Genomic DNA, 12990 nt, shown 5'->3' with positions numbered 1-12990 from the left:
GAGTGCAGGCCAGGCAAGACGGGCCACAAAGTCACCATCTGAATTTCACTTCTTCAAAAGAGATTTCAGCGCATTCTGTTTCTTGAATGATTCTCTTTGCCTGTGTTTTTAGAAACTGTGTCTCAGAGACAACAAAGGTTTGACTCTGCCTGCTCCGCCCCCTCCCTGGGGCTGTCTGCACACTTTCTGCTTCCCCAGAGAGTGACGCGACTCTGTTCTCTTCCCAAGAGCAGGCGCTCCTGAAAGGGCTGAGGACAATGACAGCCTGGACATAGCTACTGATGATGACATACCAGCGGGCGTTCCTCCGAAGCTCTAGCTGCTGAATCACTCCAGACTGAAATGACTTCAGGACTGGCCCTTTAAAAATCGAGCACGCTACCGGGCAAACTCCTCCTCCAGGGAGGTTCCTTTAAATAAGAGCCAGCTGGCCGGGGCCCCGCTTTACTCCCGAGCAATACCTGCAATCGAGGTTTCCTCCCCAGGAGATAGCAGCCTGTGAGCATGGCTCAAGCGTTTGTGAACAGCAAAATCCAGCCTGGGAAGGTAGTTGTGTTCATCAAGCCCACCTGCCCCTACAGCATAAGGGCCCAGGAGCTCCTCAGCCACTTGCCCTTCAAACAAGGGCTTTTGGAATTTGTCGATATCACAGCCCACGGTGACACCAGCGAGATTCAAGATTATTTGCAACAGCTCACAGGAGCCAGAACGGTGAGCCTGGGGTTTCCTTCTAAAAGGCTGGGGAGAAGGCTCCCAGATTCCTTTTTCTTATCGGGGCTGTGAACGTGGTACGCCTGTGCCTTTCTCTCTCTAGGACACCGCTAGGGCTCTGTCTGTCACTCCAGGCGGCTGGAGGGCTGTGCAGGTGGGGGAGGGCGCCTGAGAGAGGACACTGCTTCCTTGAATGGGCGGCTGGACTTCGGCCAACGGTGCTCTCAGATCAGAGGAGGTAGCACAGCTGACTGTGTTGGGCGCCAGGGGCAGCGGGCCCAGCAGCTGCCCAGGAGTCACTGAGGAACTATCTGGAGTCTTTGTTTTAAGCACTGACAGTCTGTGCTTGCAGGGCTGGGGTGAAAGGAGGGATGCGGGGGCCAAGTGTGATGGTACACTTCTGTTGTTGCGCAAGAATCGCGTGCACTCTTTGCGTTCACAGGGCCAAGTGGGATTTGCTGTCCTTCCGCCTTTTCTCTAGGCTCTCTTTAACCTTCATCTAAATCGCTCATTCTTCCCTATCTTATCGAACTCCTCCCACTGGAAAAATCTGACGGCTCATTATTGCTCCTTAATCTAAATTATGGGATGTTTCCAGGCCTGTTAGGGAGTCCAGAGGCCAGAGTTCCGGATGGCTCTCGCAATGGTTTGCTGTGTGATCCTGGTAAGTCACCAGCTCTGTGACTCTCAGGGACCTCCTGGCTGCAGCACCAGACTGGAGGAGGTGACCGCTACATCCCTTCTTGCTATGAGTAGACAGTGGGACCCTAAGGACCGCTGTCCTCTATGCGAACAGCCTTCCTCTTCCTCGGCACCCACGGCTTCCCGGCGCGATAGCCAGCCCACCAGATCCCCAGCATCAGTTCAGGTGCTGGGGCGGGGGCATGGTGGTAAGTCCTGTCCCACCAGCGCACCCAAACTCCCTTTCAGGACGCACATTCTGGGACACAGCGTTTGCAGAAGCACGTATCCTAGCTCAGGTTTAGTCTGACTTACCGTGTTCTTTCCGGCTTCTCAGTGTAAAGCCTGGGAGGCTGTTCTCCCCACCTCGCCAGTCAGCAATCAGCCTTCTGGTGCAGAAGGAGGCAAAACACACTACCCCATTGCTTCCAGGGCCCCTGCTGTGAGCTGAGGACCCTCGTCTCTGGAAGGAGGGAAAGGGCAGTGTAAGTACGCCTGTGCCCCCCACCCCCGCCGCTGTGAGTCATCCCTCTGGGCCAGCGGTTCCCAAATGTTGCTGCTCATTAGAATCACCTGAGGAGCTTTAAAAAAAAAAAAAATTTCCCCATGCCCAAGTCACACCACATGCCAATTACATCACAATATGGGAGGTGGCAGCCAGGCATCAGTAGTTTTAAAGATCCCTAGGACATGGATACAAACATTGAGTTATAAGATGAATAAGTTCTGGGGCTATAACGTCCAGCATGGTGACTATAGTTAGTAATACTGTATTGTATGCTTGCAATTTGCTGCGAGATTAGATCTTAAGCGTTCTCACCATACACACATGCAAATGGTGGCTGTGAGGTTATGGGTATATTAATTAACTTCATTGCGGTAATCATTTCTTAATGTAGGATATGTGTATCAGACATTGTACACCTTAAATACACACATATTTATTTGTCAGTTATACCTCAAAAAATCTGGAAGTGAAAACAGAGTTTATCTCCTGTCAAAAAAATAAAAAGGTAATTCTAATTTGTAACCAGGTTTGGGAGCTACATCTTTCAGCCCCGCGGCACCTATTCTCTAGCAGGAAAAACAAACCTCTTCACACATTCATTCAACAACTGTTTTTTCAATTCATTGTAAAGCAACACTTTTTCTTCTAGTGGTCTTTTAAGTTTGTTTTTGAATTTTTCAAAATACTTTTCACAGGTTATTGAGTCCTGAATGACATTCCTCCAAGGGGAAGAACAAACCCTTTGAAGTTGTATACTTCATGATCCCGAACAGTGAAGGGTTTCTATTCGAAGAGACTGGAAACCTTGAGAGCTGTCGCTATCTTGCGTATCCTGTGATGCCTGTGTGCTGTGCAAATAGTAGGAGCCCAGCAAGACTTGACTGATTACAGAAACGTAGGCCTTCTATCAGGCCATGTACTTGGAGAAACTGGTTTTGGTTTTGCTATAGCCACAGCTCCTAGATCAGTGCCTTCACTTATTCCTTTCCCTAATGTTCTTTCTTTCTGTAAATCCAAGTTTCTGACCTCTATCATTTTCCTTCTCTCTGAAGAACGTCTTTGAATGTTCCTTACGAGGCAGATCTTTGGGCAACACATTCCCTCAATTTTTGTTTGTCTGAGAAAGTCTTTTTCTCCTTTGGTTTTGAAGGATAATTTTGCTAGATACAACAAATATTTTTAAGCACCTACTATACTAGGCACTTTTCTGGACATGGGAAATACTGCCATGAACAGAACAAACAAAAATTACTGCCTTTGTGGAACTCACATTCTAGTAAATGCAATTAATAAAATAGTATGTTGGAAGGTGGTGATGTGTGCTATGGAGAAAAAAACAGGCAGGAAAGGCAGGTGGGCTGTAGGCAGCAAGGTACAGTTTTAAATGGAGTCATCAGGGCCTCACTGGTTTTAGTACATCTCTAAAGGGAGTGAGGGAGCAAGGCATGCAGAAAGGTAGGGGTAGGGCATTTCATGCAGTGGGAACAGCAAGTGCTAAGGTCCTGGGGTAGAAGTATGCCTGGCAAGGAGGCCTGTATGGGTGGAACATTATGAGTCAGGAGGAGATGAGGTCCGAGAGATCACACGGTATAGGTTGGCGAGGCCTTTCAAGCTGTCACACGGAGTATGCTTGTGACGGGAGATGAGATGCCACTGAAGGGTTTTGAGCAGGGGAGTAACCCTATCTGACTTGATTTTGAAAAAGGGCCGCTCCACCCCCCACAGGGTGGCTGTGGGGAAAGAGACTACAGGAAGGCCAGGGTGAGGGTTGAAGCTGGGAGACCTCGGGAGGCTAGAGCAGTAACTCCGATGAAAAGAGATGGTGGCTTGTACCAGGGTGTAGCCAAGGAGGTGCTGCAGAGTGTTGGGAGCCTCTGAGTAACACTGGAGTGCAGGAGATACCACCTAGCTGAAGCTGGGGCTGGAGAAAGCTCCGGGAGAGGAAGGGCCCCAGAATTCCCAAGCTTGCTTTTATGGTGGCAGTTCTCTGCTTCTTGGCAGTAACAGACTCAAGTTCCTCCGAAGAGGCGGATGGGCCAGGAGGGGAGGGCACAGAGGACAAGTCTCCCTTCCTCAGCTGCATCAACAGCTTCCTGTTTTGTCACCACAGCCTCCCACACTGTCCTGCTGCCAACTGATCACACTGACCACAGCCAACTGTTGCCTAGCCTAGAGGGTGGGTGTAAGGGCAACGGGGCCTTTCAGCTCTCAGGCAAGCCAGCTTGTGTGCCAGACGGTCTGCACAGAACTCCGCCCTGATCATGTTTCAGGGCCTGCCGCAGGTGGCTGGGGGGCTGCTGTAGAGCTGTGGCTTCCCAAAGCCTCAGTTACCGCAGGAGGAATGAACCACTATCAGTGCCAACCAGTGGTTTGCAGATGTGACCCCTGAGAGTCAGCATCACCTGAGAATTTGTCAAAATGCAAATTCTTGAGCCCCAACCCGGATCTCCTGTATCAGAAATGTGCGGGGAAGGAGTAGAAACCTATGTTTTAACAAGCCCTCTGCAGTTCTGATGCAGGGTTCAAGTTTGAGAACAGCTATCTAAGGAGAAGACTCCTTACTCCTCAGGGCCTTCTCTCCAAATAACTGAACTCAAACCCCCTGGGCCAGCGCCCTGGCCAAAGGTGGAGATGTGGCAAGAGGAGTGACCATTGCTCAATTCTTTCTGAAAATAACAGAAGTTCAAGAATGAATACATCTCGTCCTTATTTAATGCTCAGATGAGTTTTACTCATTTAGGTAATGGCTTCAACAGAAGGAGCCCTGTATTAGAATTACATTAGGATTCTGTTTTATTTACCATTGCAACTGACCACAGCCAACTGTTCCTGGGGAGATAGAAGCCAAAAGGCCCCCAGCAATTTGAGGGGTGCTTTATTTTCCCTAAAATAATGGCCAGATCCAGGGGGAAAGTTAGGTTTCTGACCTCATATTCTGCATATTCTTTCAGCTAGTAAAAAAGCAATGTTGCCTTGATGGCGCTTCCATTTGCAAAGTCCCCACACAGGCGTGCAGTGCAGGTGGGACAGGCGTCACCTTCTGTGACTGAGGAGGACATTACCAGGCTTTCTCTCTGGAACACAGTCCTGTGTGCTCTTCCCCACTCTCGGGACATAGGAAATAGCCATGGCAATGGAGTGTAAGATTCTTTCAATTTGGGGCCTTAATTTTTAAAGCCTACTTCCACCCAGACTCCCTTCTTAATAAAAATAAGGCAAGGACTTACCTGAAATAATCCAGCCCTTTTTCTCAACTCTCACGCTTAAAAATGAAAATTTCATCTGAACATGCACCCCAATGTTCATAGCAGCATTATTGACAGTTTCCAAGATATGGAAGTCACCTAAGTGTCCATGAACAGATGAATGGATAAAGAAGATAGGATATATATATATATAAAATGGAATATTACTCAGCCATAAAAAAGAATGAAATAATGCCATTTGCAACAACATGGATGGACCTAGAGGGTATTACGCTAAGTGAAATAAGTCAGACAGAGAAAGACAAATACTGTAGAATATTACTTATATGTGGAATCTAAAAAAGTACAACAAACTAGTGAATATAACAAAAAAGAAGCAGACTCACAGATATAGAGAACAAATTAGTGGTTACCAGTGGAGAGAGGGAAGGGAAGAGGGGCAATACAGGGGTAGGAGATTAAGAGGTACAAACTATTATGTATAAAATAAGCTACAAGAATATGTTGTACAACACAGAGAATATAGCCAATATTTTATAATAAGTGGAATATAATTTATAAAAATTGTGAATCACTGTGTTGTACACCTGAAACTTATATTGTACATCAACTATACCTCAATTTAAAAATGCATCTGAACTACTATGCCTTCTGAGGAAAGTCAAAAGCTTTGAAAATATTCTTGCCGCCTTCTGTCTTTCACCTCTCCTGCCCCTTCTGGTATGTTCCTAGTGTTCTGGGAGAGGACCTGCTTGCTCCTGACCACTCAGGATACCTGCATTGTGCTTGTTTCTTCACTGCCAGTCAGCCTTTCTGTAACACCCCTAGCCTGGATTTTGCCTGACCCACAGTGAAAAGACTTCCTCCTCTCTCCTCCTTCCAAGAGCCCTCTAGAATCCTGGAACACACCTTACCTAGCAGCAGGGAGGGAGCCTGAGTTTGACTCAAGATGAACACGTTCAGCGGGTAGAATGACTGTGTCAGCCTGGCTGGCCCTGGGCCAGCCACCCATGCCAGGTGTGAAACCAAAGCAGATGCATGTTCTTGCTCCCAGGGCTGCAGCACTTAAACATCTTATGATGGGCCAGGTATTAGAGAAGGAGATTCAGACACCACCACCCCTTCCCCAGCTGAGGACGAAGCTCACAGACAAGAGAGACGACTCTAATAAACTTTGAGTCTAAAATCAGAGACAGAGAACTGATGCAAATACTTTTCCAGCTGTACTTAGAGACAGACTCCTTCCTGGTTGCCATGGCTCAGTTTAAGGGCTCAGGTGTGGTCCCAGATGTAGAGAAACCAGAATTCAATCAGGGTGGTCCAGCTGCGGCCAACCAAAACTCTTTCCCTGAAACATAGAGTAAAATTTTTAAATCCCTTCGACAAGTTAGACAATCTCACACACAGAACATTCTATTTGAAAAGCATCTTGGCGTAAGAAGGTTCTTGAATGAATAATTTTATGCTTATAATAAAGTTCTGCCCTGAAAGAGTATACATGAGGAGGTTGTGAAATGATTTGAAAAGCTTTGGATCATGGGAAATATTTAGAGGAAAGATAAAATGTCTACTCTAATAATGATGTTCTCTAAATGTCCTGGCTTGTTTGCCTTTTTAGGTACCTCGGGTCTTCATCGGTCAAGAGTGCATAGGTGGATGCAGCGATCTAGTAAATATGCATGAGAAAGGGGAGCTGTTGACACGGCTAAAGCAAATTGGAGCTCTACAATAATTATAGGTGAGTGACAGGTGGGACGCTGGGCCAGGAACACTGAGAGATGGTGGAATTCTACTGCCACGTTTTATTACAATCTAGGAAGGCACCTCTGGCTAGGGAAAGAATGATCTGGGGTGATTTGAGGAACTGTGACGTCATGTATGAGTTTCCCATTTTACAAATGGATTAATTTCATCAATGGGAGGAAAGCTTTTCACTCAACCTTGATTTAACAAATATTTATTTAGCACTTGCTATGTGCCAGACACTGTACGAGGCACTGGGAATACAGAGACGAACAAAGAGATAACATGGAACTTATATTCTAGAGAGGTAGACCAATCAAAAACAAGTAAGTAAATAATTCCTGAAACAAATGAATGATTTGATAGAACATGGCAGGGGGATGGGGAGCAAATTAAGCTAACGTGGTAAGGGAAGGCCTTTTTCAGAGGGGCTGGCTGAGCTGAGACAACAAGGAGATGGCCGTGTACAGATGAAGCAGAAGGGCTTTTCAGGCTGAAGGAATAATAGCGAGTACAAAGGCCCTGAGGTGACAAGTATGGAATATTCAAGGAACTGAAAGCAAGCAAGAGCAGACTGAGTGAAGCGCAGAAAGAAGGAAAAGTAGTAACAAATGTGGGCAGGGACCAGAGCACACAGGCCATGGTAAGCAACCTAGATTATTCTAAGTGCAATGTGAAATCAAGGTAATTTTTGCTTTACCTGTGTTCACCCTGCAAATCAATTCAATCTAATTGGCTTCCCAAATGACAAAACAAAGTTTTCTAAAATTGTAACCTAAAGGAGATCTTTGACTGAATGGAAAACCATAGGGTGATGAATTCTTCAGAAAGGAATCAAGATACCTTTGGGGTCTGATGGACTCCCCTCTCCCCAGCTCTTGTTAGTGCAAGCTAGCTTCTAAGCAGGCCAATTGCACTGACTCACACGTGGAAAGACTCTGTTTTAGCCAAAGGAGAAAGGGGTTCAAATTAAAATGTTCTTTGAAGAGTATTTATTGCCCACTAATTAATAATTAACCGTTGAGCAATGAGTACATAAAATTTGTGGTGGTTACTCAGAATAGCAACAGGAAGTGAAAAAACAAGGTCTGAAAAATGCAACTGAATCCCTTGAAATAAAATAGTCAATGTTATAAACTTTTAATCACAATTCTACAATATCATCCCCTCAAATAAACACTGTGTCTGTTTGGGTTAGCTTTCTGGCCTCACCCCATGCACGAAAGCACTCAAAACCCAGTTAACTGCTGTACCAAATGTTTCCTTTTCTGGAACACTCTTTAGCAATTTAGGCTTAGATGAGAATGAAAGAAAACTTACAACTTTCCTGGGAAGGTGGGAAATACCATTTCCCCAGCTACCTCTATGTTGGCATGGACACTAGAGTCCGCCATATTCCCCAGGTCTCTTTATCTGCATTGTCCTTCAGTATATTATGCTCTCAGTATTCTACTGGCAACTTGCATCTCAAGGCCATCTGTAACCGATTATGCTTAAACAGCAAGAGTAAGTGTTCTGGTAATGAAGGAAAATGAGAAGAATTGATCTTCTCCAAGAAAATCCAATTCTTTGTATTTTTTCCTAGAAGAGCAGACCCCAGGCTGATATCCCCCTTGAGAGCTGGATGGCATTGCAGATAATGACAGCACTTCATGGTGGATGGACCTGGGGCTACGTTTACCCAGCTACAGCAACTGTTTACTTAAAAGTCTGAAATATGTTAATGCAAATAAACTGGGTGGGGGGCATTCTGGGGGCAAAAACAGCTTTTTCTTCTTTTGACTCTGTATTAAAAGGGGACCAACTTGCCCAAAACAACAGGTCTGAGAAGTTCGATGGGTGTCTCGGGTTTCTTGTGGATTGGCCCTTTTGTTTCCAGAAAGACAAGATATGCTTAGGATTCACTCACTGACCCAAAAGATGTTCCTTCTCTTTGGCACATGTTCCTTACTACGTGTTCTCCACATGCTGGGGGTCCTCTACCTCAACACCAGTGTTTCTCAATCAAGTATATCCCAGACCTCCTGGGTTGAATCTATAGTTGGTTTTCTGCTACTGTCCAAAGATTATTTTGTTGAGTTTGACTTTATAGAATTTGTATTATGAAATCAATAGATATTCTGAATATGCTTTTTCAAAGGGTGTCTCCCTAGCCACCATCCCTACCCCACCTCCCACCCCCTCCTACTGTGAGAATCACTGCCGTGAACCAGTGTTCTGAACCGTGACAACTCATAGATCCCATAGGAAATAGTCAACAATTCCGTGAAGGGTCTGAGCACGCAGTCTGAGAGACGCCACTGAAAAGTTAAGCATGGTTGGTCTTCATTTTGGGCCACAGGGATCAGAGGTACAAATGCAGATGCTACAATCACATGGCAGCACTCTGTTATATAAGATGGTTGTCCAGGGAATCCTGAACAAGTGTGTATTAATTTGTTTATAAACAAAAGTAAAACATAAAATTTTAAATGTCACATAGAAAACTTGTATCCCCACCTCCAAGAATGTGTCTGTGAAAGTAGCCAAATTTGGGAAACTCTGTTCTAAATGATTTTCTCTCTCTCCTTTCTTTCCCCCTCACTCTATGAAAACTTAAGAATTCCTTATTGTGAAGGGTGTTCTAGAATTGAAAGATTAATTTCCCTCTGTAGTCTCTAGTATGAATGGTTAATTTCTTCTCTAATAAAGAAGTACCCATGGATCACACAGTGATTTTTGTCCAATTCTTTTCTACGTTCTCAAGACCTTAAGGAATGTGATTATTGCAGAATATACCAATTTAAAGTTTTTTCATGTTCATCCCCTGCAGGCATATGCTATTGTCCTTCATTGAGTATAAACGGTTGGTATAATTTTGTAAATTTCATAATTTGAATATGTCAACACTAGCCTATTGAATAATGTTTAGGATTCAATAATAGTCTTTTTCATACCACATTCCATTTTCCTATTTCTCTCCTAATACTCTCGTACTTTTGGCTTCCTCTCCCCCCTTCCCTTATGCACCCTAACCACTCCCTTCAACCAGATGGCTGTGGATGATCGAGTAGGTTACACACTGCACAACACTATGAATGCCACCCCTGGAGGCTATGCAGTGTGCAAACTGCGCAGTCCCTGATCACCTCCAGACCACTTGCCTGCTCTTTCTTTCACATTTCTATGTTCTTGCTCATTGTGTTCCTTCCTCCTGAGACACCCTTTCTTATCCTTTGTTCTTCTTTCAAACCTTGCCTTCAAGGCCTGATTTACAGACTGTCCCCTCTGTACCTACCCTCTCCTCTCACTGCCTCTTGACTAAAAAAAGTCATTGCTCCTTCTTAGGTAATCTTTTTTTTTTTTTTTTTTTTTTTGTGGTATGCAGGCCTCCCTCTGCTGTGGCCTCTCCCGTCGCAGAGCACAGGCTCCGGACGCGCAGGCCCAGCGGCCATGGCTCACGGGCCCAGCCGCTCCGCGGCATGTGGGATCCTCCCAGACCGGGGCGCGAACCCGGTTCCCCTGCATCGGCAGGCGGACGCGCAACCACTGCGCCACCAGGGAAGCCCCTTCTGTAATCTTAAAACATCACGCTGTATTGTAGTTAATCATCTGTACTGGTCTCTTGCCATATTCAGAAATACTCAAAGGCAGTAGCCTCGACGTAAAAACCTTCATATGCCCAGTTTCTAGCACAGAGGTTCTATTTTATCAAAGCAATACATGCATGTGGTTTAAAATGTCAAACTACACTACAACACTACTCCACCCCTCCCAAACCCCAGTCCTGGCCACACATTTATCAGTTTCATAGGTATTTAAGCTATTTAGAAATACTGTAAAATGTATTAGACATATATAAGAATATATAGAATGCATGGTTCTATTTAAATGAACACCCATGTACCTGTTTCCAAAGTTAAGAAGGAAAGCACCCATATAACAGCTTGCTTCCAGAGTACTGATAAAGCACCTTAGAGGCCCAGGACTTCCCTGACGGTCCAAGATCCCACATGCCAAAAGATAAAAAAAAAAGTACTGTAGAGGCCCATGTGCCCCCTCCCAATGTATATCCCATTCCTCCCTTCACAGAGATGATCTCTAGTTCATTTTGTTGTAATCATTCTGATCCTTTATAGTTTTACTTCCTACAATATCCCTCAGCAATACATTTTAGTTTTGAAGAGCAATAGCAAACACCAACCTAGCTGTGTAAGGAAAGGGCAATATTCTCACCATCAGATGAAGGGCCCCAGGAGAAGATAAGCTGAACCGAGGCTCTGAGTCATAGATTAGCTTCTGTTTCCGTGGGAGTTTACCAGAGGGGTATTCCCAAATGAGTCTTTGGAAACACTGGGCAACCCATGGCTGGGGAGGTTATTGTATGAACAGGTACTCGGCATCCCCCAGAAATGTGTAATGGAAATGGGCTGCTCTGCATTTTCGGCTTCCATGGCCATCCTCCAGCTTTCAGGAACAGGTCCAAGCACACCACGTCCATAGCAGTGTGGCAAGCCCATACCCCCTCAACTAGCCAAGGTTGTGTCATGGAGAACAGAAATGTCATCAGCACAAGGCACACTAAGTTCAGATAATGATCTGCTTCAGGCTCATTTAAGCATTCTCACCTCAAGTTAAAAAAAAAAAAAAAAGACAACGGTTGAGCTCTCAACATGGGGCATTTCACTGCTCCAATCTGGACTGTTTGCTGTCCACGTCAGAGCACAGCCCTCTTCCTGCGATCTCCCTTCACTGTCATCCTGGGGATTCCATTGCTCTCTATCCTGAGTTGGATCTCCTGTTTCCCACACCCCATTAAGTATTCGTTATGGCTAAAGTGCTGTAACAAAAACATAATGACAGAAGCTTATTTCTCTTGTAAGAGTTCGGAGGCAAGCAGGTGGCTTTGCTCTCTGAAATCACAATCAACTCAGGGGTTGTGTGCACCACTTCTGCTAATATCCCATTTGCCCAGAAGTTAGCTATGGGTGACACTAGGCAGTGGTGTCCCTGCTGGGAAGCCCCTTGCCCAGCTAAAACTCAGGGAGGTGTACAGTGAAAGAAAATAGGAGTTTGGGATTAACAGATACACCCTACTATACATAAAATACATAAACAACAAGGACCTACGGTATAGCAGAGGGAACTATACTCAATATCTTGTAATAACCTATAATGGAAAAGAATCTGAAAAAGAACATACATATATATGTATATAAATGAATGATTTTGCTGTATACCTGAAACTAACAACATTATAAATCAACTAAACTTCAATAAAAAGTTGTTTGTTTTGAATAAATAAATAAATGCTTAAAAAAAAGAAAGAAAGAAGGGGAGAATGGCTGTCAAAGGAAAATTAGCACATTGTATCTTTCTCTTTTTAGTTTTGTTCATTTTGGAGGACCATATATCCTCCATAAGTTTTAAGGAAAAGAGAATGGGAAGTAAATTTTTTGAAACCTTGCTTGTTTGAAAATATTTTTATTTGATTGATATTTGATTGATAGTTTACTGGGATAGAGCTTCTAGTTGGAAGTCATCTTCCTCTGGAAGTCTGAAGACACTGCTTATGGTCTTTGGCTTTCAGTGTTGCTGTTAAGAAGTCTGAAGCCGTTCTGATTCTTGAAGACCTGTTTGGTTTTCTTGTTTGTTTTATATTCTGGAAACTTAGAAAATCTTCCCTTTGAAATATCACAGTGATGTGCCTTGGGGAGGGTCTATTTTCATACATTTTAGGGGCTACTTGGAGGTTTGAAAGGCCCATTGGAAATTTTATTGGATTATTTTATGGATACTTTCCTCCCCTCCATTTTCCTTGTGTCCTCTTTCTGGAGCTCCTAGCAATCCGATACTGGCTTTCCTGGACTTGTCCTCTAGTTTTTGCTATATTTTCTCTCTTATTTTCTTTGTTTTATTCTGAGGGATTTACTCATTTTTCCCTCCTTGTTCTTCTATCATGTTTTTAATTTCTGATAATGTTTTTAACTTTCAATAGCTCTTCAATATTATTTGAGTGTTTCTTTTTTTCTAGAATTGTTTTTGCTTCATAAATGCAGTACCTTACCTTGCTGAGGATATTGAGATTTTTTTTTTTTTTTTTTTTTTTTTTTTTTTTTTTTTTTGTGGTACGCGGGCCTCTCACTGTTGTGGCCTGTCCCG

General features: G+C 44.3%; 1 protein-coding gene across 3 annotated transcripts; it reads left to right on the top strand.

Moving 5' to 3' along the window:
* The first annotated feature begins 423 nt into the window (after positions 1–423).
* GLRX (glutaredoxin) lies at positions 424–11625 on the top strand. Of its 3 annotated transcripts, none has more exons than XM_024120039.2 (3): positions 424–711; positions 6725–6844; positions 10217–11625. In XM_024120039.2, the coding sequence occupies exons 1-2, from the start codon at positions 505–507 to the stop codon at positions 6836–6838; spliced, it is 321 nt and encodes a 106-aa protein (XP_023975807.1). In that variant the 5' UTR covers positions 424–504; the 3' UTR covers positions 6839–6844; positions 10217–11625. The 3 variants fall into 3 exon arrangements, with proteins under 3 accessions (XP_023975807.1, XP_023975800.1, XP_023975792.1); XM_024120032.2 differs by lacking the exon at positions 10217–11625 and adding an exon at positions 8438–9558 and having other exon boundaries at positions 425–711; XM_024120024.2 differs by lacking the exon at positions 10217–11625 and adding an exon at positions 8435–9558 and having other exon boundaries at positions 425–711.
* Positions 11626–12990: the final 1365 nt, after the last annotated feature.

Source organism: Physeter macrocephalus, chromosome 8 (assembly GCF_002837175.3).
Source record: "Physeter macrocephalus isolate SW-GA chromosome 8, ASM283717v5, whole genome shotgun sequence".
In the NCBI taxonomy this organism is placed as follows: Eukaryota; Metazoa; Chordata; class Mammalia; order Artiodactyla; family Physeteridae; genus Physeter; species Physeter macrocephalus.
Note: the sequence above shows the minus strand (reverse complement) of the source record. Positions and strands in the feature narration are given on the sequence as shown.